At 45.6% G+C, this 23555-nt stretch overlaps 1 protein-coding gene and 1 pseudogene across 2 annotated transcripts; one reads left to right on the forward strand and one right to left on the reverse strand.

Moving 5' to 3' along the window:
- Positions 1-225: 225 nt before the first annotated feature.
- On the reverse strand, positions 226-14469 carry GET1 (guided entry of tail-anchored proteins factor 1). 2 transcript variants are annotated; one of them, XR_002479767.1, is made up of 6 exons: positions 14247-14469; positions 6587-6752; positions 5455-5522; positions 3315-3429; positions 1616-1797; positions 226-252 (listed from the first exon to the last, which is right to left on the reverse strand). XR_002479767.1 is itself a non-coding variant. In XM_021679268.1 (5 exons), exons 1-5 carry the CDS (start codon positions 14346-14348, stop codon positions 1724-1726), a joined length of 525 nt encoding a protein of 174 aa, XP_021534943.1. In that variant the 5' UTR covers positions 14349-14469; the 3' UTR covers positions 1453-1723. The 2 variants fall into 2 exon arrangements, 1 of the variants encoding a protein (XP_021534943.1); XM_021679268.1 differs by lacking the exon at positions 226-252 and having other exon boundaries at positions 1453-1797.
- A 7633-nt stretch (positions 14470-22102) lies between these two features.
- On the forward strand, positions 22103-22659 carry LOC110571065 (annotated as a pseudogene).
- Positions 22660-23555: the final 896 nt, after the last annotated feature.

Consider the following 23555-nt stretch of genomic DNA (forward strand, 5'->3'; position numbering starts at 1 on the left):
GACACGATGGTCAAGGGTCAGATCTACCTCCCACCGTATCCCTTTCTGCAGCTTTTGAATCCAGTACCATGTTTATTATCTATTTAAGAACAATACCATTTCTGAAAACCCACAGTGATGTAAAACCTGAAGGACACTTACGTGCCCCTCGCGTCGGCCCTGCCAGCTGCTGCCGCGTGTGGCAAGATCCCCAGCTAACCGTGCGTCTTCTCCCCTGGCCACTGTGAGCTCTGTCGAAGCCTTGAGTGTGAACTGAAAGAACGGGTCTTTAGGAGATCGAGAAGGCTCTTGTCAGGGAGACTGGACGCGGATTAGTGAGCAAGGATGTCCCCGGGCAGGCCGTGCGTGGCCACCAAGCGTTCCCGCACACCGGGCCCTTGATGCGGGCGCCAGGCACCTGGGCCCCGCAGCTTCCCCCTGCCACTGCCTCTGCCTCCTCAGGCGGCCCTCCCAGCCTTGGTGGCCCGGGTCCGCCCTCTGATGCTTTTGCTCTAAGTGCTCCCGTGACTCCTGCTGCACATCCTCTCTTAAAGTTAAGTCAACCTGGGCGGGGGCGTCTGAACTAAATAAAGCACCACAGTACTCTCTTTCTCCAGTACAAGTCGTGGAATTAACAACGAGCTGCTTATTAGGCCGCTAGGGAACTCAAGAATACAAATATGACCTTTTAAAAACCAGTGACAGAATTTAGCTTTACAGGGCTGTGGCCAAGCAAAGTTGACAGTTAAAGTCCTCCGTCACTTGTCACAGTTACAAACTGGTCATAGCAAGTAGGCGGGCTGTAAGGAAGAACAGTCACACAAGCCCTTGCAAAAATTTTAATTATGAAAGTGTTTTACATGGGGAAACCAGACTTACTGTGGTGATCATTTACAGTGTATACAAATATCAAATCACTACGTTGTAGTCTTCAAACTAATATAATGTTATCTGTCATTTAGAACTCAAAAAAAAAAGCAACACAACAGTAAAAAAAAGTGTTTTAAAAAACGTATCCACTCATTTTAATCAGAATTCCTAGTTTGTTTTTTAACTTTGTTCCATTCTACAGAGCATAAATATTAAATGCTTATAAAACACACTTCATTTGAAATGCTTTAAATATAAAACACACAATTCAAGCATAAAACAATGCATTATGATCCCATGAATACATTTACAAAACACAGTAACGAAAAGTTAACAACTTCAAACAAGTAGATATTACTATACGCAGGCTCGTGTATGACCTTTTAAACAGAGGAGGAAAACCACACAAGCAATGTCACTTAGTGTTATTCTTTTAGTATGACTACGGGAGACTTCAAACTCTGGTAGTGGTATTAAAATTAAATCGCTTTCTAATCTACATCAGAAATAGTGCTAAGTCTTTTTAAAGTACTTAAGTTAGAAAATTTTGACTTTTCAGTTGGCAATGTGACCTTTAAAGTACGCCAATGGTGCACACCCCCAGTAACGTGCCGCCAAGGCCCCTTCTTGTGACAAACCCGGGACTTGCTGGCCGGGTCACACGTGGGAGAGCCTGGCCTTCCAGCTCAGTGACAAGTGTACAAAATCAGGACTCTCGTATCTCACATAAAATCCAAGAACAAACACATTCAACAAAAAAACTAACCTGTGTGCTTTTGTTTCCTTAAAAAAAAAAAAAAAAGCATCAATCAGATTTGTAACCTCCTCAGCGGAAATCCACTCCCTAAGATGTCACAGTTGCATCTGTCTTCCTTCAGCTGAAAGGGTGGAGCACAATCGCCACAACCTTGTTACAGACTAAAATCCAACAGGTAATCCCAACGCCACCTGGAAATACAGACGCTCACCGTCAGAAGGCATGCCAACAGTCCCGCCTGCATTTCCTGCCTCTGCTACCCTTAACTCACAGGAAGTCAACCCTTCTGCAGCAGCGCTCGGCTAAGAAAGCCTAGGTGTGTGCTCCCTGGATTCAGATTCAGCAGGCCTCCTCCTGATTCACAGGGCTGCCCTCCTTACTGAACAGGAATCACACAGAACAGCTACCGGAGATGTGCATTGTCATGTATGATATTAACAAACGGTAAAACCACCCAGGAAGACTGTTTTTCCTTCTCAAAAAAGCATTATGAACACAGACAGCAGTGCCTACCCATGCCTTTCTTGCCCAGCTGGTGATGGAGAAACAGGAAGTCAGGCAGCAGGAGTGGCCGATGGCCCTCTGGATGCCCGGAAGGGCGTCCTCACGCTCTCCTGCTCAGCAGCACTGACAGCCCATGGGCACGGTGCCCACAAGGTTGGGTGGAGGGAGGAGGGGGCAGGGTGGAGGGCGTGGTGAAACTGGGATCTCTGCAGCAGTCACTCCTCTTCACTCAGTAATTCACCTCCAGCAACAGATCACAACCAAAGGCTGAATGACAGGGATGTGTGCGGCATGCAGCATTATTCCTGATAGTAAGGAATTAGGACCTAAATATGTATCTTTTATCAGGGGAATTAGTAAATCATGATATATCCCAATGAAGAGCAAGTTATTCAAAATTTCTTAAAAAGTTTAATGATATGGGAAAGGGTTTACAATATAAAGTAAAAAGGGGTCTAAAACTGTATGTGCCAGATGATCTTAGTTGTATAAAATAAATAGAAAAAAAGGGTGGAAAAACATACCACAAAGTTAAGAGAGGTATCTATAGCTTATGAGATGTTTTTAAATTGTTCTTGTATTTCTAATCATTCTACAATGATATGTACCACTTTTTTTTTTTCTAGATTTTATTTATTTATTTGAGAGAGAGAGAAAGAGCATGAGCAGGGAGGAGAGGAAGAAGCAGGCTCCCCCCTGAGCAGGGACCCCAATGGGGGACTCAATCCCAGGACCCTGAGAACATGACCTGAGCCGAAAGCAGCCGCTTAACCGACTGAGCCACCCAGGCGCCCAATGTGTACTACTTTTAACACCCAAAGGATATTATTACCTTTCAGAAATAAAAGAATGACCAATAGCAGTACATGCTGGAGAGAGGCCAAGCGAAAGAAACGAAGAGAGGTCACAGAACCTAGGAACTAGAGATCGGGGTTTCACTGAACAGGGTATCAGACAAGGTATGGGCTGACATTCTGCAAGCAGACCCAGGGTGAACTCCAGCTCTGCTACTTAACATTTCAGTGACACTGGACAAGGTAAGTAACTTCTCTAGCCCTGTTTCTTCACCGTGAGCCTTGTGCAAGGCCAAGACAAAGTACTGCTCACTAGTCAATGGATGAGCTTGGGTTCCTTCACCTTGTACCCCACACGTCTACAGAAGCCTATCCGTATTCTTCTGCTCTGGTTTCCAGAAACCTCTTACCTGCTACTCTAGTCGGAAATGCTACCAGGCGGTCTAGCGGAGTGATCCACTTGCTCGGTACCACAGCCACAGGGACTGAGTAGTACTTCCAGATGAGCGACACCATCAGGGCAGCCTGCGAAGACAGTGCTGGTGAGTGCAGCAACCCACCGGCCACACGCCCAGTAACCAAGGAGGACGACAGACGGGCAAACACTAAGGAAACTCTCCAAACTGGTGACTTCAAGCCCCACCAATCCAGTCCTTGCAGGACACAGACACATCCACACAGCCACTAATTTGCTGGCACCCCGAAACAGAGTGTCTTTCGAATTAAAGACTAGTTCACGGGGCACCTGGGTGGCTCAGTCATTAAGTGTCTGCCTTCGGCTCGGGTCATGATCCCAGGGTCCTGGGATCGAGCCCCACGTCGGGCTCCCTGCTCAGCGGGAAGCCTGCTTCTCCCTCTCCCCCTGCTTGTGTTCCCTCTCTTGCTGTGTGTCAAATAAATAAATAAAATCTTTAAAAATAAATAAATAAATAGAGACTAGTTCCCAGGACACCTAGAACACACTGCTGCCAAGTGGGGTAGCCTTCTTAGTGAATTGCTGTTTTACTGTTTTAATCTGAATAATAAATACACACTATTAAATCAGCTGATAAATTAACCAAGGTCTCCTATAACAAAGGTATTCTTTTCTCACTGAGCATCTCCTTCAAGTAGCTGGCCTACGATAAGTACACCCTATTAGTGACAAAAGCAATCCCCACCCGGACAGTGAGAAGCACTTGCCACGTCTGCATGCCGCACAAAAGCAATGACCCAAACTGACCGCCTTAGAAAATGCAACGTCTAAATAAGCTTCTCTCGGGGCGCCTGGGTGGCTCAGTCGGTTGGGCGACTGCCTTCAGCTCAGGTCGTGATCCTGGAGTCCCGGGACCGAGTCCCGCGTCGGGCTCCCTGCTCCGCGGGAAGCCTGCTTCTCCCTCTGACCCTCCCCCCTCATGTGCTCTCTCTCTCAAATAAATAAATAAAATCTTTTTTTTAAAATAAATAAATAAATAAATAAGCTTCTCTCACTTCCCCGCAGGCTCCCCAAACTGCACTGGAATAAAGGCAATAAAGGCAAGAGCCCCAGAGAAGCTACTCCAGCATTCGTGTGCTAAAAAACCCCCATGTTTCACAACTCAAGAGACTTTCTTGGAACCCTCCTACACTGTTGGTGGGAATGCAAGCTGGTGCAGCCCCTGTGGAAACAGTATGGACATTCCTCAGAAAGTTAAAAATAGAAATACCATAGGACCCAGTCATTCTCCTACTGAGTATTTACCCAAAGAAAACAAAAACACTCATTTGAAAAGATACATGCACCCCTATGTTTACTGCAGCATTATTTACAGTAGCCAGGACATGGAAGCAGCCCAAGTGTCCATCGATAGATGGACGGACAAAGAGGAGGTGGTGTATTTATATATATTTACACACATACATACACACACAGTGGAATACTACTCAGCCACTAAAAGGGATGAGATCTTGCTGTTTGTAACACGGATGGATCTAGAAGGTATAACGCTATGTGAAATAAGTCAGAGAGAGGAAGACAAATACCATATCATTTCACTCATATGTGGAATCTAAAAAATAAAACGAATAAACAAAAAGCAGACCTATAAATACAGAGAACAAACTGATGGGTGCCAGAGGGAAGAGGAGTAGAGGGATAGTAGATAAAGGAGATTAAGAGGTACAAACTTCCCGTTCCAAAATAAATAAGTCATGGAGATGAAAAGTACAGCAGAGGAAATGTAGTCAGTGATGTCGTAACCACGTTGCACGATGAGGGATGGTGATTACACTTATCGTGGTGAGCACTGAGCAACGTAGAGAATTGCTGATTCATTACGTTGTACACCTGAAACTAATAGGACACTGCACGTTAACTGTACTTCAATATGAAACCAGAGAGAGGGAAAGGCTTTCTTTTAGCCTAACTTATAAACGCACAGCGTTCGGTTCCATACCCACCGGAGAGCACAGCACAGCCACAGAAAGTGGAAAAGCCTGAACTCTCAGACCTGGATTCTGGGGGCCACAGAGCCCTGGAGGACAGTCCGTTATCAACTTTAAAGACCCCAGGTAACACAACAGTACACTTACTTGCAATACATAGAAGGCAACACTTATAACCCATTTTATCTTGGCCAACTGAGCTGTCCGAGCTTTCACTGAAAGGAAAAACAGGATGAAATCATTTTATCAGTCCTGAAGAAAAAGGAAAATATTCAAATACACAGAAATGTTATTCTCCTCTTATAAAATATCTTCTAATCATGTTGTGTAGCATTTGCTCAGTATATTTAGAAAATCTAAAACAGAATTTCTTAAAAGCCACACATCCATTCATTAAAATAGAGTCACACACAGATTGTAAGATTTGAAGCTTTAATTTTGAACACCCTTAAAACTATCCGTCTACACCAGAGATTCTTTTTATAGTGTACTTACCAACAGGACTACGTTTGCTTCCCAGGTCTCCCTGTCTACACAGTACACTAACCCACACGTGGGAGCCTAGCTTGTCCTGGGCCTGGGGGGCCCTCCGTATGTCTTACTAGCCTGGAGAAAGCTGTCTCACTGTGCGAGTTCCCAGCACGTGGGTGGAAATGTCTTCATCACAGGAGACTGTTAGGGACGGTGGCGACCACAGCGATGAACAAGACCTGATCCTGACCCTGTCAGTCTATCCTCGGATAAGGACACTCTGGGCACGTTTGAGAGCGTTCACAAAAGCCCTTGGGCATCCACTGTGACACTTTCTCTAGGCTTATCTTGAAAAGTGTTGAGGGACGCCTGGGTGGCTCAGATGGTTAAGCCTCTGCCTTCGGCTCAGGTCATGATCTCAGGGTCCTGGGATCGAGTCCCACATTGGGATCTCTGCTCAGCGGGGAGCCTGCTTCTCCCTCTGCCGCTCCCCCTGCTTGTGCTCGCTCGCTCTCTCTCTCTCTCTGACAAATAAATAAAATCTTAAAAAAAAAAAAAGAAAGAGAAGCGTTTAATTTGAAAATGTCTACCTACAGAAACAGAAAAAAGCTAAGAGGATGTTGTTTCTGTGTTTAGGAAGCAAAGGTTCACCGGCAAATAAAGAGAAAGTAATCATGACTACTGAGTTTCTTCTGGACAAACATTGAGAACATCTAAGAATCAAAGCATATATCCTACCAATCTTATAAAAAGACTTCTCTATTCGTCAGCCCCCATGGAGCTTTCCACACTACAGCGAAACCAGTACCGTGAGTTTTAAGCTTATCCGTCATCTTGTTGATCTTTCTCTCTAGCCTGGCATATCTGGCGAATTCATCCATCATGTTGACGGTGGAGAGCTCCTGCTTCATGTCCTGGATCTCTGCTCTCATCTGTGCCTCCTGCTCAGCATCCTTCTGCAGCAGCCTGGACATCTGGTGGAGTGGACAGCTGCGGTCAGTGCCTTCCCACGGGGGGACAACTCCCCCCATCCTACTGCTGCCGCTCCCAGCCGGGCAGGCTGCCCTTTACCCGAACAGCCAGGCTCTGCAGCCTAGTCCTGCTGCCCTCTATGACCACCACAAAGACAAAAACTCCCTCTGATGTGACTCACTGTTCTAATTACACGTTTCCTTTTGCAGACATGCCTATAGATCACTCCAGCACAAATGTCTGTATCTTTCACTATAACTGTAAAATTGTGATTATAAAGTGAAAACCAATTCCAGGCGTCAGTCAGGTTAACAGGACCACACATCCTCTTCCCTTGAAGAATTTAGTCCTAAATTAGGTAGGCAGAGGAAGGGGGGCAGTGCTAGTGAGGAGGGGGTGGCCCAGCAGCAGGACTTAATCCCTAGCACCATCAGGAGGGCATTCCCACAGAGAGGCCCCTGGCAAGGGAGGACAGAGCCAAGCATGGTGATGTGAGCATCTCCAGAAAGGGCAGCCTGGCATAGGACACAGAGTGAGAGGCCTACAGGATAAGAGGAAAGCACCCAGCCAACCCCCGCGACAGAGCCCAAGGGGGGCCGGCAGGCATGGGGGTAGGGCAGGAGCAGGCAGCAGTGGGGATGCGAGATCAATTACAAAGCACTGATCAAATCCAGTAAACATACTGAAAATAATGGGAGCCAGTTTTCTCACTCTCAGAACAAGAGGTTAGGAATATGGAAGAACCAGAATGAATCCTGCAGTGTTGAATTAGAATTGGAGGCATGGGTGTGAACTCGCGGTTTTTGGCAGGTAGAGAAATACAGACATAAATTTTGTGAAGAGGCGCCTCTGACAGCCAGACCCCACATGGGCCGTCCCCAGATGCCACTCACCCTCACATACAACTGCGGGGACGCTGGCAGGCGGGAGCCCAGGGACCAGATGGCAGTGGCCACTAGGTGGCGCCCGGCAGCCGGCCAGGATGCCTCAGGATCGCCCAACAGCAAGGGTGCGGTGAGGAGGGAGGGTGGTGGGGCCGCACCCCCCCCTTCGGACCCGCCCCAAGAGTGAACGTGCCACGGCGCCAGATGAGATGCAATGAGAACATAACATCCCTTCTGCGACACGGGACAAAGACGTTCTAAGCATTCTGCAAACTCACTGCCTTTGCCATATTCAGAAAGGTCAGCCATACAAGTCAAGGAAATACCGGGAATCCTTCCAGACTGAAGAGACGTGGCAAGTATGTGCAATGCACAGTACTGGCCGGGATCCTTTTGCTACAAAGGACCTTGAGTGGGACAAACGAAAACAGGAGCAGGTCAGTAGGAAGGTTCCTGATGGCTGTGCTGTGGACAAGGCACCTGTTTATACAGCAATGTGTCGGGGAATGCTGGGGCTCAGGTTGACAACTTATTTTCAAATGGTTCAGGAAACAAAATCAGTTCTTTGTATTGTATCTTAAGTATCACAAGTCCTCTGCACGCCCCACCTTTTCTGCACGTTTGTTTCAAAATTTTAAAAACAGATTAATGAAAAAAGATGAAAGGGGATAATGTATGTAAGTGTATGGGCACATAGCAAGTGCATAATAATTGAGTTTGTCCCTCTAGCTTGGGGTCCCCTCTGCACAACAGGGCAACTCTTCAGATAGAGCCAGGGAGCCGCGCCCCATCACGGGTCTCCCGGGGCGTCTGCGCAAGTGCGGGGTCCTGGGACACCCTCTGAGGTGGCATTCTCTAGCGCCTGCACAATGAAGCCCTTTTCGTGGGGACAAAGGTCTCTCAAAGGCACCTGCACAAAGCGCAGTGTGTTTGCCCCTGCGCATCTTCCTGCAGGCTTCACGCCAAGAGTAGGGGTCTTCAAACCCAGCTCTGTCTTCGTCCCCTCTGCCCTAGCCTGACCACTACCCAACACTTGAACTAAAGGACATATATATGCCAACCTGATCCCCCCTAGAGACGAAAATAGGAATGGGCCAAATTTTCTTTAGAAAATCACAGAATCGGGCTCCTGGGTGGCTCAGTCGTTAAGCGTCCGCCTTCGGCTCAGGGCATGATCCCAGAGTCCTGGGATCGAGTCCCACATCGGGGTCCCTGCTTGGCAGGCAGCCTGCTTCTCCCTCTCCCACTCCCCCTGCTTGTGTTCCTGCTCTCGCTATCTCTCTCTCTGTCAAATAAATAAATAAAATCTTAAAAAAAAAAAAATCACAGAATCATCTTTCAGAGCAAGAGTCTATAGATGTTGCTTAGCTTTATAAATCAAGAAACAGGCACAGGGTGGGGAAATAGATTTTTTGAGGTGATAGATATATTCCTTATCTTGATTGTGATGGTGGTTACCCTATGAATAAGTAGCCCAAAACTCATCAAACTGCCCACCTACCTAGAAACAGTGAATTTCACTGAATGCAAATTACACATCAATAAACCTGACGTTTAACACTAGATCTTCAAAAGAAGAAACAGAAGCACAAGCACATTACTTAACAGTATAGAGAACACACACAAAAAATTAAAAACTGAAAAGACCAAAGATGTTTACTCAGGACTAGAAGGTGAGTGAGGGTGGGAAAATGAGCTTGTGGAGAAGTTTAGAATCTTATGGTTAAATTAGACAACTGTAGTTGGGAGGGAAAATGAATAAATTATGTCTGCAAGTACACAAAAATATCTGGAAGTGTTTAAATTTGCAAATAGGTACCTATATTATTCCAAGACCTCCTTATTAGTGACAATTAAAATGTACTAGAACTATGAATTAAATTTTAAAATCTAATGAGATTTGAATTTAAGTGTTCTGAATATTAATTTTTCAAACAAAAATAAACCTCTGAACTCCTTATGTATTCAAAAGCACCTTCCAGGACATTAAACCTCCCACTTGACAGAAACAGATAAGCTACGTGGGGTACAGCTTTTCAAAGACCTGGAGATGGGTACACAAAGAATTCTCAAGCAGAAAACAAGTTTTTCAAAATTCTTATTAAGAGGACAGGCAGTGGAAGAATCTGGGGAGAAAACAAGGATAGAACCAATCATCCTTGTCACCCTTGTCCCCCAGACGCTGGCTGCCAGCCTGCATGAGCTCATAGTGTCCTACCAGACTCACCCTCAGATCCTGTCCAAGTTCCACACCCCTTTCCCAACAGACAAAATGTTACGTTTTGAACTTGGAGTCACACCAGGGAAGAGTCAAACTCCACTCCACCACTCAGTGGCTGGCATCTGGACTAGACCCATCTGAATTAATGTATAATGGCATTTAAGCCCAAAGGTTCGTCCCTCCTGAAACACAGGGGGCACCAGGGGAATGACATGCTGGGGTTGCCCTCTTAGATGTGTCCCTAATACTGGCGACGCACTGCTCATCCCGAGAAGGGACCAAGACTCCTGCGAAGCTGCAGACCCACATGAGGGCCCCCAGTTTGGAGCCCTCCTCACAGCACTGGTCCTGCGCACCTGGACGACCCCATCCACGAGGCCCCAACTGCGCATGTGCACTCAACCCCCCCCCCCGCCCCCTCAATTACCCCCACAACTAATACTCGCGGGCCATCCTCACGCCTCGTGGTCCACAGAGGAACTCACGAGGCGAGTGTGCTCCCTGGAAAGGGGGAGGGTCTCAGGAAGGCCCCTACAGCAGCAGGCAGGTCCTGCAGTGTCTGTCCCTGGCCTCAGAGGCCTGGGCCCCCACAAGGAAAGGGAGGCGGCCACTTTTCAGAGCAGAAAATGAAGGGAATTTCAAAGTCATCAAATATGAAAATAGCAGTCACCCCACAAGCCAGATCCCAGAGGGCAGCCTGCACCGGGCCCATGCCCAGGGTCTGCGAAGCGGGGTGCCCCGGAAGGGAGGGGCTATTACACCAGCGCAGCACCCACTCTCAGACACGTCAATCCTGGGGCGCCTGCGTAGTGCGCCTCCCTACACCCCGCCTCCCACCGGAGTCCCGGGGGCGCATGCGCAGTGCACACAGCTCGCCAGGACGCTCGCTCTGCCCTCGGCCACTGCTAGGCCTGGGGCGCCTGCGCGAGGCGCCTGCGCAGTGCGCCTCCCTACACCCGCGCGCAGGGGTGCTCCCAGGGGTATCTCTGTCTCCCTCTTCCTCTGCCTTTGGCTGAAGAAAGTCCTGGGTCACCTATTAAATGAACTAGGCCCTCTCATCCATATGCCCTGTGACCAGCTTGAAGAGAATTAAGAACTCTCAGGAAAATTCCAACCAAGTCAACACCAGGGACTGGGTGTCCTCATCCAGGCCCCCATCTCTACCCAAGTATTCAGCTGAGGTCCCCTCCCAGGACCCTGCAAGGCTTTGCTAGGCAGAGGACTTGTGATACTTAAGAGACTTATTCAAGGGCCTCAACCAGCCTACCTAACGGGATGGTGCCCCCCCCCCCCCACTTCCTTCTAGCTGCGTGGAAAATGCTGCTGAAACACTGGCAGGAAGGCTATCTTTGACGTATGAGGACATGGCCCATTCCCAATCAAGCTTTGTTTCTTCTCGGGAGTCCTTCCCACTTAGGTCCTCCAAAAGGGCCTGCAACAGGCAGCCTCTAATGGTCATGAAAGAACAGCATCTTACCCTAACCAGGACCAGAGCGTTCCTTACGGCTTTACACTGACCCTCACCACAAACCCAGTGACCGGGCGGTACAGATCTCTTCATTACTTTTCCCTGTTCTGCACACCAACAGTAGGGGCTGTACTCTGCTAGGGTAAGTATATGTGACGACCCTGACAAATAGCTTTACAACCAAGGGGAAACAGGTTCAAGAAAGCTAATTGGTTTGAGGTTACAGAGGTTATACAAGCTGTGGGAAGCAGCAGATTGTGAACCCAGTGCTTTCTCACCTAAATGAGGAACATCGAGGGACACAAGCCTCACGTACTTCTAGGCTGCAGCAATAACCCTTGGTGAGTGTGTCCTAGCTGCTGAGCACCAGTTTGGTGGAAGCTTGGTTAAGGAGCCTGATGGTGATAGGTCTTACTTATATCCACTAGCATACCCCAACACACACTCCTCTTTCCCTCTCCGCTAACAGGAAATTATGAGCAGCTCATAGAGGAATACAAAACTAACACAGCCTCTTTGAGCAATTTCATTTCATATAGCTCCAACAAGAGGTGAAATGGGATGGGGTACATAAGAAGAATCAAGGTAATATTCAAGAAAGATGGGCAGGCAAACCACAGAACGGGAGAAAATGTTTACAAATCATATATCTGGTAAGTAAACAATTCCTCACCCAACAACAACAAAACAAACACCCACTCACTCTCCGCTCTGAGTCCACAGAGGATGCCCTTCCCTTAAGGACAAGCTCCTGATGCGCCATTAAAAAGGGGGCAAAGGACTTGAACAGACATTTGTCCAAAGAAGATATACAGATGGCCAATAAGCACATAAAATGATATTCAACATCACTATTCATTAGGAAAATGCAAATCAAAACCACAATAAGATGCCACCTCGCATCCACTGAGGATGAGTATTATAAAAACAAAAACAAAACAAAACAAAACAAAATAGCAAGTGCTGGAAATTGTGGAAAAATTAGAACCTTGTATGTTGCAGGTGAGGATGCAAAATGGCGCAGCTGCTACGGAAACCGGTTGGGCAATGTCTCAAAAAGTTGAAAATAGAATACCATACTATCCAGTAATCCCACTTCCGGATGTTTACCCAAAAGTACTGAAAGCAGAGATTCAAACAGGTATTTGCACACCAGTGTTCCAGAAGCATTATTCACATAGGCCAAAAGGTGAAAACAACCCAAATGTCCATCAAAAGATGAAAGGATAAACAAAATGTGGTATACACAGACAATGAAATATTATTCAGCCTTAAAAAGGAAGGAAATCCTAACACATGCTACAACAGGGATAGACCCTGAAGGCATTATGCTGAAAGAAAAGAAGCCAGGCATAAAAGGAAAAATATCACATGATTTCACGTACATGAGATAATCAGAGTAGTAAAATTCATAGAGACAGAAAGTAGAACTGTGGTTACCAGGACTGAGGTGAAAGAGGGATAGAGACTTACTGTTTAATGGACAGTTTCAGTTTAGGAAGATGGAAAAGTTCTGGAGATGGATGGTGGTGATGGTTGCACAACAATGTGAATTATTTAATGCAAGTGAACCATACACCCAAAAATGGTTAGAATGGTAAATTTTATGTTATGTATTATTTTACCACATTTTTTTTTAAAGACAAAAAAAAAAAAGATAGGCAAAGGCCAGCTCTTCGAGGGTCTTTTATGCAATGCTAAGTATTTGGGACATCATCTTAAAGACTAAGCAGTATCAAGGGGAGAATGAGGGGTTAAGAGAGAATCTCCTATGCCTTAGTTGGGCAATGCAGGTAGTACAGTCCTAGAATAGAATCGTACATGAAACAGGCACTCAATGAATGCTGGTAGAATAAAGAAAGTAGAAATCCCGCCTAGTCTTAAATAACACCCCCTCACCCATACACACCACCAATTTACATCAGGAGATAAGAGCAGGGAGAACTGCGTTTCCCCCAATAATGCTACAATGGCGTGCACCCAGTCTTCGAGGTCTTTCAGTCTGTCAGACTCCGGCTGTGGGCATAAAGGGGGCGCCCTTCCCCAGGGTACAGCTCCGTTTCCCACACACACCTCCAATCTGCCACCAAACCTGTATCCATGCTCCAACAGGCAGAGGGACAAAACTAGCAGAATCACAAACCAAGGATCAGTCTCCACCCTAGTAGTCACTAACTGGATGACACAATGCAACTACCTGACCCTCTGAGTCAGACTCCTCCTCTGGGAGGTAAAGGGGCATGAGATGACATTCGCATCTTACAGCAGCCGTGACAACTGGACACGAGATAATGTACTCATGCTTACGCAAAACGCACGGCAGAGAGCTGCTCCCCGGTGCCCTTTGCTCTCTTGAATACAGGACGCATGACACGGTGCCGAGATTCTGTCTACACTGCCTCCGACCGCAAAAATGGGGGCGGCTGCACCCTGAGACCCTTCCATCTGGGACCTGGCACGGCTGGTACTCCGGCACTACGTGCAGGGAAGGCCAGGGCCTCCGGGAAACCCTGTACTCCGCGCTGCGCCAGGCTCTGGACCCCAGCAGCGAGGGCTGCTTGATTCCTCCACCGACCAGGAGCTAACGGAAATAAGTGTGGCCGGCCGGCAGAGGGGCACTGAGAACTTCCAGTCTCGGAGCTGCTGCCACGTGAAAACGTGGCCAAGTGTTGCCGGGTCATTCTTTTTTCTCCCTGAGACCCCAGAAATCCGGATCTGGGGGTAAAGCTTTGCAACTCTTAGACGCTAGCAACTAAAAAAACAAAACAAAACAAAACTTAAAGCAGAACGGCCCAACCAAGACGCCTCTGCTGGCGGAACCCAGCCCTCACGCGGCCAGTCTGAGACCCCCGTATCTACGCCAGGCTCGCCGGGGACCGAGGCAGCGACCCACCGGCCCCTGGAAGGCAAAGCAGCTACTTACGAAGGAGGAGAAGGACGGGAGGAGGATCCTGAGGACATTGCACCCAAACACGAAGCTGAGCACCAGCAGCCACGCCCAGCGGTCAGCCTCCGCGCCGCTCATGCCGGATGCTCCCGGAGGTGCCGGCTCCGCTAAGGTAACTCCATGGGGACCACGCCGGCGCCCACGCCGGCGCCCACGCCGCGCGGGCGCCTGCGCAGTGAGGCCCAGCGGCCGCGGAGGCGCGTCGCCGCGCCTGCGCACTGTGCCACACTGGGCCGGGAGGCAGGGCCGTCTTTTCCTCTTGGTCATGGACGCTTTCCAGGTTACTCCTTGGCCTTTCCGGCTTCCGTAGCCTTTCCGCACCCTCCCACCACCCCCCTGGCCGCGGTTTTCCAAGCTCCGGTGGTTGGGCTGCCACCGGCTATAGGTTTGTTGTAGCCGCGAGCCACTTGTTACAATTATATAATGAGTGCTTTCTTTAAATTTACTTTTATTCCTAGATAAATTTATTTTAAAATAAGCCTCCCCATAAATGGAAAACTACCGTAATTATAGTAGCAAGTGACTGTAAAAAGAAACGTTTTGTAATCATATGTGAAATGTCTTGTTTATATTTCAAAACAAAACACTGAAGTAAATCTAAACAATTTACAAAGCTGCATACCTAAAAAATAAGTATTAATCAGAAGGCACTGTTTACAATCAGCCTGTAATAACCTAAGTTTAGGTGAAATGAAGTTTTATGGCAAAATAATCCCAATTCATGTTTGCATATAGTAGATAAAGCAAAAGATATTTAGCTGGGGGCGCTTGGGCAACTCAGTGGTTAAGCCTCTGACTCTTGATTTTGGCTCAGGTCAAGATCTCAGAGTTGTGACATCTGGGCTCCCCACTTAGTGTGGAGCCTGCTTAGGACTCTCTCTCTCCTTCTGCCCCTCCCCACCCCCATCCCCGCCCCTCCCCACCCCCACCCCACCCTTCCATGTGTGTGCGTGGGTCCACTCTTTCTCTAAAAATAAATAATAAATAAAAATAAAATATTTAGTTGCCCCTTCTGCCAAGGTTGGATTTTTTTTTTTTTAAGATTTTATTTATTTGATAGAGAGAGAGCGAGAGAGGGAACACGAGCAGGGGGAGTGGGAGAGAGAGAAGCAGGCTTCCCCGGGAGCAGGGAGCCCGTAGGAGGGGCTCTATCCCAGGAACCTGGAATGAGGACCTGAGCCGAAGGCAAACGCTTAACGACTGAGCCACCCAGGCGCCCTAGGTTGGATTTTGAGAACAAATTCCAATCAAGGGAATCAAGGAGCTGTGGTTCTACTCTCTTCGCAAAATGAGCAAACCTTTTAGAATTTCTAAAAGTAAGAAAGAGTTTTCTGGAGCCCAAGTTAGGACAGTTGCCTGGGAAACATGCTCCTCACAAGGAAGAAAGCGTTCTAGAAAAGTTTTTACAGGGTTATATACTTTTTTTACATCTTGTACAGGCTCAAAAGCTTACAGATTAGCATATAGGCAGGAATCATGAGTTTTATCACAGAGGAATGCCGAGAACAGCAGGATTGATCAGTATCTTAAGGACAAGATGGTTCTCCTTCAGGCTACTTATTCACAAAGCAGATGTACAATGCATGGGTGGCAGACCATAAATCAAGTTTTTGGTTTGAACAAAGTTTCTTAAGAGTCGTGTTGACTGAGAAAGAAATCTGAAATGGCGTTCCTTGTATATCAGGGCTTTAGAGAGTTTTTCTCTCATCATTTCCCCCTTTTGATCAATAATCTTTCGACAGAAAGCATTGGTGATCATTATTTTGCCCCTTGATGCCTGAGTGATTGCTTACCTGCCGTGGGCCCATCATGTCCCTCAACGCTAGGTTGGATTTAAGTCACCTAGGAGTCTATGTGTGTGTGGGGGGGGGGGTTGTCAACAGAATGGCCTTTAACAGGGAATATTACAGTATATATATATTTTTTCAATCAGATTGAATCGTCATGCCAACATTGTATGTGTGCTTTGTAATGAATTTTTGCCTTTGCATTTTTGTAACATTTATAACATAAATACAAAAATAGCAATAAAAATCCAATTAATAACATTTGAAGCAAATAATGGGGACTAGGTACAGAATTAGAAAAAGAATCCCTCCAAAAAATCCATTACAGGGGCGCCTGGGTGGCTCAGTCGTTAGGCGTCTGCCTTCGGCTCAGGTTATGATCCCAGAGTCCTGGGATCGAGCCCCGCATCGGGCTCCCTGCTCTGCGGGAAGCCTGCTTCTCCCTCTCCCACTCCCCCTGTTTGTGTTCCCTCTCTCTGTGTCTCTCTCTGTCAAATAAATAAATAAAATCTTTAAAAAAAAAAATCCATTACAGGTATTTTGTAATATTGAATTAACTTGAGTATCTATTTCCTTTATCTGTAGTTATTTGTGCCTTGTGATATGTTTGAGCTGATTGGTTTAAAATGGTAATTAAATTTTGTTATTTTTTTTAAGATTATTTATTTATTTGGGAGAGAGAGAGAGCATGAGAGGGGGGAGGGTCAGAGGGAGAAGCAGACTCCCCGCTGAGCAGGGAGCCCGATGTGGAACTCGATCCCGGGACTCCAGGATCATGACCTGAGCCGAAGGCAGTCGCTTAACCAACTGAGCCACCCAGGCGCCCAAATTTTCTGTTATTATATGTAACAATTTCTCTGGCCAGTTAGTTTCCATAGATATTACATCTTGTGGTGGTTGTGATTCTATCTCCCAAAACATTTGGTCATGAATATCAATATTAGTATGATTTTTGTTAGAATCAGGCAGTTCTATTTGAGATAGAAGGCCAGTATTACACCATATAGGAGTAGAGTTAGGATGAAAAGTACTCTTGTTACAAAATAAATCAAGGAGTATTACAGAGGTGGGTTTTTTTTTTAAGAATTTATTTATTTATTTGAGTGAGAGAGAGAGAAAGAGTAAGAGAGTGAGCACAAGCAGGGGGAGGGCAAGGGGCAGAGGGAGAGGGAGAATCAGACTCCCCACTGAGCAGGGAGCCCAACACGGGTCTCAATCCCAGGACCTTGAGATCATGACCTGAGCTGAAGGCAGACACTTAACCAACTGAGCCACCCAGACACCCCTGCAGAGGTGTTTTGAAAACCTTCCCAACAACATCTTCTTTTCCCATATACCATACGTTAGTTTGTACAGGCCAAGTTGGAGTGAATTCAGGGCTCCATTGTTGTTTAGGGCCTAACCATATATTTCTCCTGAATTCACAGATATCAGAAGATACAGGAATCCAGTAAGAATCACTGCCTATTAAGGCCCATCTTCCTCCAATGGCAAGAACTTTGGTGGTATTTATAATAGTTTCTATTCCCACTATGACACTGAAATAAGTCTAGTTAGCCATAAGTTTGGATACCAAGGCAGTAATTGAACATTTATATAAGTTACAAGGGTCTTTAATGATTTTTCCACAGATTAGGAGAGCTGTACATTTTGGGTTTCTGCGGCCATTGACCCATAGTTACCTCAGAATCTTTTGGGATGAATGGCAAAGTTAGATTTAGGAGATGGCTGAATCCACCAAGTCACTCCTAAAGTAGCATCTTTGATAGATGCCCACTGTTTTTCCTTGTTTTGTCTTAGGTCGCTCCATCTACAAAAACATGGTTTGTGAGTACACTGGATAATTCGGCATGTTGGACAAGCGGTTGCTAAGTTTCTCCCGTTGTACCTGGGGACCTTTCTTCATACATTATCATCTAAGTTTATAGAGACACAATGGTCAATCTGTTGAGTATTATATATACTGTAGGTTAAATCTGAGTTATGTAGCACTTCTTGAAAGGCTTTTCCTAATAGAGGTAATTTATAAGCACCAGTGTAGCTACAGGAACATTAGAGTAAGTCCAAAAGTTCATAAATATTTCATCTAAGTTCTCATTATAATAAAGTACTCCGATAATATTCAAAGTTATATTAGTTAAATCTGCAAGTAACCATGATATTTTATCAGGACATAATAAAGGGGGAGGTGAAAGCAAACAAGTAGATTTACTATCTTCTAATACCACAATTTAAAAAAAAAAAAAAAGAGTAGAAATACAAGCCTGGTCCCAAATCTTGGGAAAGCAGTCTTTACTGTTGCCACCTACCCCTCATCCTAGTTTGTAGCTCAAATGTCTCTGATGATCCTTCAGTGCCCCACTAAACAATTAGACACAAAGATTTTGTCTATTCGTGAGCTATTGCGGTGACTTCTTTACATCATTTATTTTTTCCAGTTTGCAGAGCTTCAGGGAAAAGGACAGTTTTAATTCTCAAATGATTCTAAGTCAGAAAGGTGGGAGAAAAATCAAAGTGTTAGTTTGAAGAGTTGTAGCCAGGCATTGGAGGACACCAAAAGAAATCAGAATCAAGGGGCGCCTGGGTGGCTCAGTCATTAAGTGTCTGCCTTTGGTTCAGGTCATGATCCCAGGGTCCTGGGATTGAGCCTACGTCGGGCTCCCTGCTCAGTGGGGAGCCTGCTTCTCCCTCTCCCTCTCCCCCTGCTTGTGTTCCCTCTCTAGCTGTGTCTCTCTCTGTCAAATAAATAAATAAAATCTTAGGGTGCCTGGGTGGCTCAGTTGGTTAAGCGACTGCCTTCGGCTCAGGTCATGATCCTGGAGTCCCGGGATCGAGTCCCGCATCGGGCTCCCTGCTCGGCGGGGAGTCTGCTTCTCCCTCTGACCCTCCCCCCTCTCATGTGCTCTCTCTCATTCTCTCTCTCTGAAATGAATAAATAAAATCTTAAAAAAAAAAAAATAAAAAAAAAAAAAAAATAAAATCTTAAAAAAAAAAAATCAGAATCAAGTCCAGTTTATAATGAATAGTATTAAAATCTAATAGCTACAAAGATGTGCTATTGAAACATGTTCTTTCTATAATCACCCTCATTTTTACCAAAAATCGCCAAATTATTACTAATTTCTTTGCAAAATAAATCCAGTTTTAATAAACTTGGCCTTATTACTTACATAAGCAGAGTAAGAATAGTGATTGACCAAATAAGGTTTTTAAAATCTGCTTTGCTGGAACTTTTTTTTTTTAAGATTTTTTATTTGAGAGAGTGAGTGAGAGAAAGAGAGAACACGAGCTGGGGGGAAGAGCAGAGGGAGAGGGAGAAGCAGACTCCCTGCTGAGCAAGGAGCCCGATGTGGGGCTCGATCTCAGGACCCTGGGATCATGACCTGAGCCGAAGGCAGACGCTTAACCGACTGAGCCACCCAGGTGCTCTTGGAACTTTTGTATCAGGAATTTTAGATTGAACTTTTAATAGCCTCTCAAGGCCAGAAGCCAAACCAAATTCTTGCTGTCAGATTTGCCTGCAATACCTATAGATTTAGGTGAATTCCTCTTCTTGAGGTCCCCAAAATATCCTGAGGCTCCTGTAACCTGCCAGGAAGTGACATTCTTTACTCACCTGGTAAGGCTGCTGGGAACTCTGCAAGCAAGATAGCAGGCCAACATTTCCAAGGGACTTTATTGGCTCCAGAAAGTCAACCTTAGTTCCTTAAAGTTGTCTGGTCGTATCTGAGTCTATGCATATCTCTCTCAAATATGACATTCCAGTCAAACTCTTGGTAAAATAACCAATGTTTCCAATGGTGTCCTGTTACAAGGAGAACAGATTCTTATTGAACTTATGCAGATGATTATAACTGCCATGAAAGAAAGAATACTCACTGAGAGTTTCTGAATTTTGGAGGGTTTTAGGTAGAGAGAAAAGATAAATGTTTCAATTTGTTCACAAAGGTGTATTTTATCATATTTCTCTGAGTCATAGGTATCTTAAGAGAAAAGGTTTCCTTAAATCTGGAAGAGTAGACTTTAAAGGACCAGTAATGTTTCTCTTGATCTCAGGGTCATGACTTCAAGCCCCACGTTGGTCTCCATGCTGGGCATGGAGCCTACTTAGTAAATAAATAAATAAATAAATAAATAAATAAATAAATAAAAGACCAGTAATGTTCTAAACAAGAGTCATAAAAATCATTAATAATCTTCCTCAATTCATTCAGTCCCATCTTATTAATTCTTGTTCTGTTTGAATGCAGTTTTCCCACTACTGGAAATTCTCACTCAGCTTAGTTTTATGATCTAAAAGACATCAGAAACCTGGGTTGGTCAAAAAGTCCATTTCATGAATCTCATTAAAGATGAAACACATTTTCAAAAGCATCGGAACAATAACTACAAATGGCAAAAAGACTCAAAATGGACATGGTTAAAGATGTGATGAGAGTTCATTATAATGCAGTTGACAAAGAAATCCAGTTGTTTCGGTGACATACAACACATCAATAATTAGAATGTCAAGTGATGACCTTACACCAGGACATACTAAAATTTTAGGAATTTCATGTAATTTCTGAAATAGTTATAGCATTTCAGGGTGCCCTGGTGGTTCAGTTGGTTGAGCATCCGACTCTTGATTTTGGCTCAGGTCATGATCTCAGGGTTGTGGGACTGAGCCCTGTGTGGGGCTCTATGCTCAGTGGGGTGTCTGCTTGGGATTCTCTCTCTCCCTCTCCCTCGGCCCCTCCCCCCACTCACACACGCGCATGCGCTCTCTCTCTCTCTCAAAATAAATAAATCTTTAAAAATAGTTATAGCATTTGCCCATACAATATAACCTAAGAAGGTTTATTGTCATTTAACAATGTTTCCCATATGACTTAACACAACAAATAAGCAAGCCTAATTAGTGAAAAGGATTTCATTTAGAATTCAAATCTTTGGGAAGTTCTGTTAAAAACCTCAAATGGTTTTAAAGCACATGACTAAATAGGATTACAGATGGTTATAAAACTTAATATTTAATTATCTATTCAACCAACGTGGCAATGCCTAAATTCTAAAGACAAATACAAGAGGTTACCCAGTCATTAGCAAAACTTAGCTCCTTTCAATACTGAAAAGTCTTAGCTTTCTTAAGTAATCAAAGACCTGATAGAGACAAAGCATAGCAAGCATGGGTTTGTTTGTTTTTTTTGTGGGGTGGTAGATAAGAAAAACTTTGTTTATAATTTCTTCTCAAGAGCAGACCAACAATCCTAGAAAACTTTGACTTTTTAACAGAGAAAAAGGCCAAATGTCAATCTTATATTAATGTACATTTAAAACTCATTCATTCCTATCTTAATTAGCCCTGACCATGCATAAAATTCGTTTCCAAAGATTTCCCGTCACAAACCTACAACTCCTTTCTTCATTCAGATTTTTGTCCTTAGCCTTCTCTCTCTAAATAACCAGTCTCATTTTAGGACAAAATTACTTTCCTTTCCCTCAACAAAAATATGTTCCCATTCCTCATACCTTTCTTACCAAAAACACATCTTACTTTCCTTATATACAGAGTTGGTTTCTTTATCATTTTCTAGCAGTCTCAAATATTTATCAGAATTCTGAATGCTTAGAAACCTTAATTTCCGGGGTGCCTGGGTGGCTCAGTTGGTTAAGCATCTGCCTTCAGCTCAGGTCATGATCCCAGGGTCCTGGGATCGAGCCCCGCATCGGCCTCCCCGCTCTGTGGGAGGCCTGCTTCTCCCTCTCCCGCTCCCCCTGCTTGCGTTCCCTCTCTCGCTGTCTCTCTCTCTGTCAAAAAAATAAATAAAATCTTTAAAAAAAAAAAAAAGTGTTTGGGTGAGGGGAGGGCCGTTGGCCGGGGCCTGCGGTCCGCCGCTTCAGTGAGGGGTTCGCCTGCGGCTGCGGGTGCCTTGTTGCTTTTCTGGGCGCCACTCCCCGGCGGACTCGCCGGGGCGCGCAATTAGCGCGGCACCGATTCCTCTCGGGCTCTCGCGCGCTGCTCTGAGCCGCATCACCCTTTAGACGAGAAAGCTGGCGGGCACTATGGGGAAGAAACAAAACAAGAAGAAAGTGGAGAAGGTGCTAGAAGAGGAGGAAGAGGAACCTGTGGTGGAAAAAGTTCTTGACCACCGAGTGGTAAAGGGCAAAGTGGAGGACCTCCTCCAGTGGAAGGGGTTCTCGGACGAGGGTAACACGTGGGGGCCAGAAGAGAACCTGGATTGCCCTGATCTCATTGCCGAGTTTCTACAGTCACAGAAAACAGCACATGAGACAGATAAATCAGAGGGAGGCAAACGCAAAGCTGACTCTGATTCTGAAGATAAGGGAGAAGAGAGCAAACCGAAGAAGAAGAAAGAAGAGCCAGAAAAGCCACGAGGCTTTGCCCGGGGGTTGGAGCCAGAGCGTAGTACTGGAGCTACAGACCCCAGTGGAGAACTCATGTTCCTGATGAAATGGAAAATGCTGATGAGGCTGACCTAGTCCCTGCCAGGGAAGCCAACGTCAAGTGCCCGCAGGTGGTCATATCCTTCTATGAGGAAAGCCTGATGTGGCATTCTTGCCCCTCGGAGGACGATGACAAAAAAGATGACAAGAATTAAGTCTCCTGAGTACCTGCCCCGCCACATCCGACTGTGGGATTCAAGTGGGGAGGGAAGGAGTTCTACTTGTCTTGACACCATAGAGGTGGCTTGAGAAGATGTCCTTTGAAGAGCCAGTATCGTGTGCCCTACAGCAGCCCAAGCGTTTTAAAGCCTTTCCATGCTGTGTAGTTGGCACACCCATCCCAGCGGAGGGGAAGGAGGAGAAGTGTTGTAAGGCAGCCCATTCTGTGCTTTGCTGAGAAAGGCAAAGGGCCTTCCATGAAGGACAGAACTTGCAGAATGGGTGTGTGGGAGAGCAACAGATACTGTAGATCTTCAGAGCGCACCTCCACAACCCACAGCCTTCTTCCCAATAGTGTTAACTCTGCATTTTTACAGTGTAGCATGTGTGTAGTTTTTGGCTATTACTGGCTATTACTGGTGTATCATTTGGGGGTGGGAGGGTTGGGGGTGGGAAGGAACAGAGATGGGTAGGATCATTTTGTTAAAATTTGGGACCTGATTGGGGAAATGGTGAAACAATGGAAAGAACAAACTTGTGGTGATTCGGTTCTGTGTCCAGAATATTTTATCTTTTCAAAAAAATGTAGTTGGCGACCTAAATGAGGACTGTGAGAGACTGTTTAAAAGCTGTTTAAAAGCTGGGAATGCCCGAAACTTTAAGCCAAGGTGTTCCCCACCTGAGCTTAACGCTGTTCCCAACAAAGGACTAAGCCAGTTAATAAGTTACCAAAACTGCCATTTTGGGGATGGAAACTGGTTGAAGAGGAAAAGTCTTATTGGAGTGTATACATAGGCAGATTGTTCTGTCTTAGAGGTGCTAATTCTTGAAATTGATAAGAAGACCCTTTCTTTTCCAATTATGAAGTTTTAAACATCAGCTTGTCCATCCA

This window comes from Neomonachus schauinslandi, chromosome 1, assembly GCF_002201575.2.
Source record: "Neomonachus schauinslandi chromosome 1, ASM220157v2, whole genome shotgun sequence".
Lineage (NCBI taxonomy): Eukaryota > Metazoa > Chordata > Mammalia > Carnivora > Phocidae > Neomonachus > Neomonachus schauinslandi.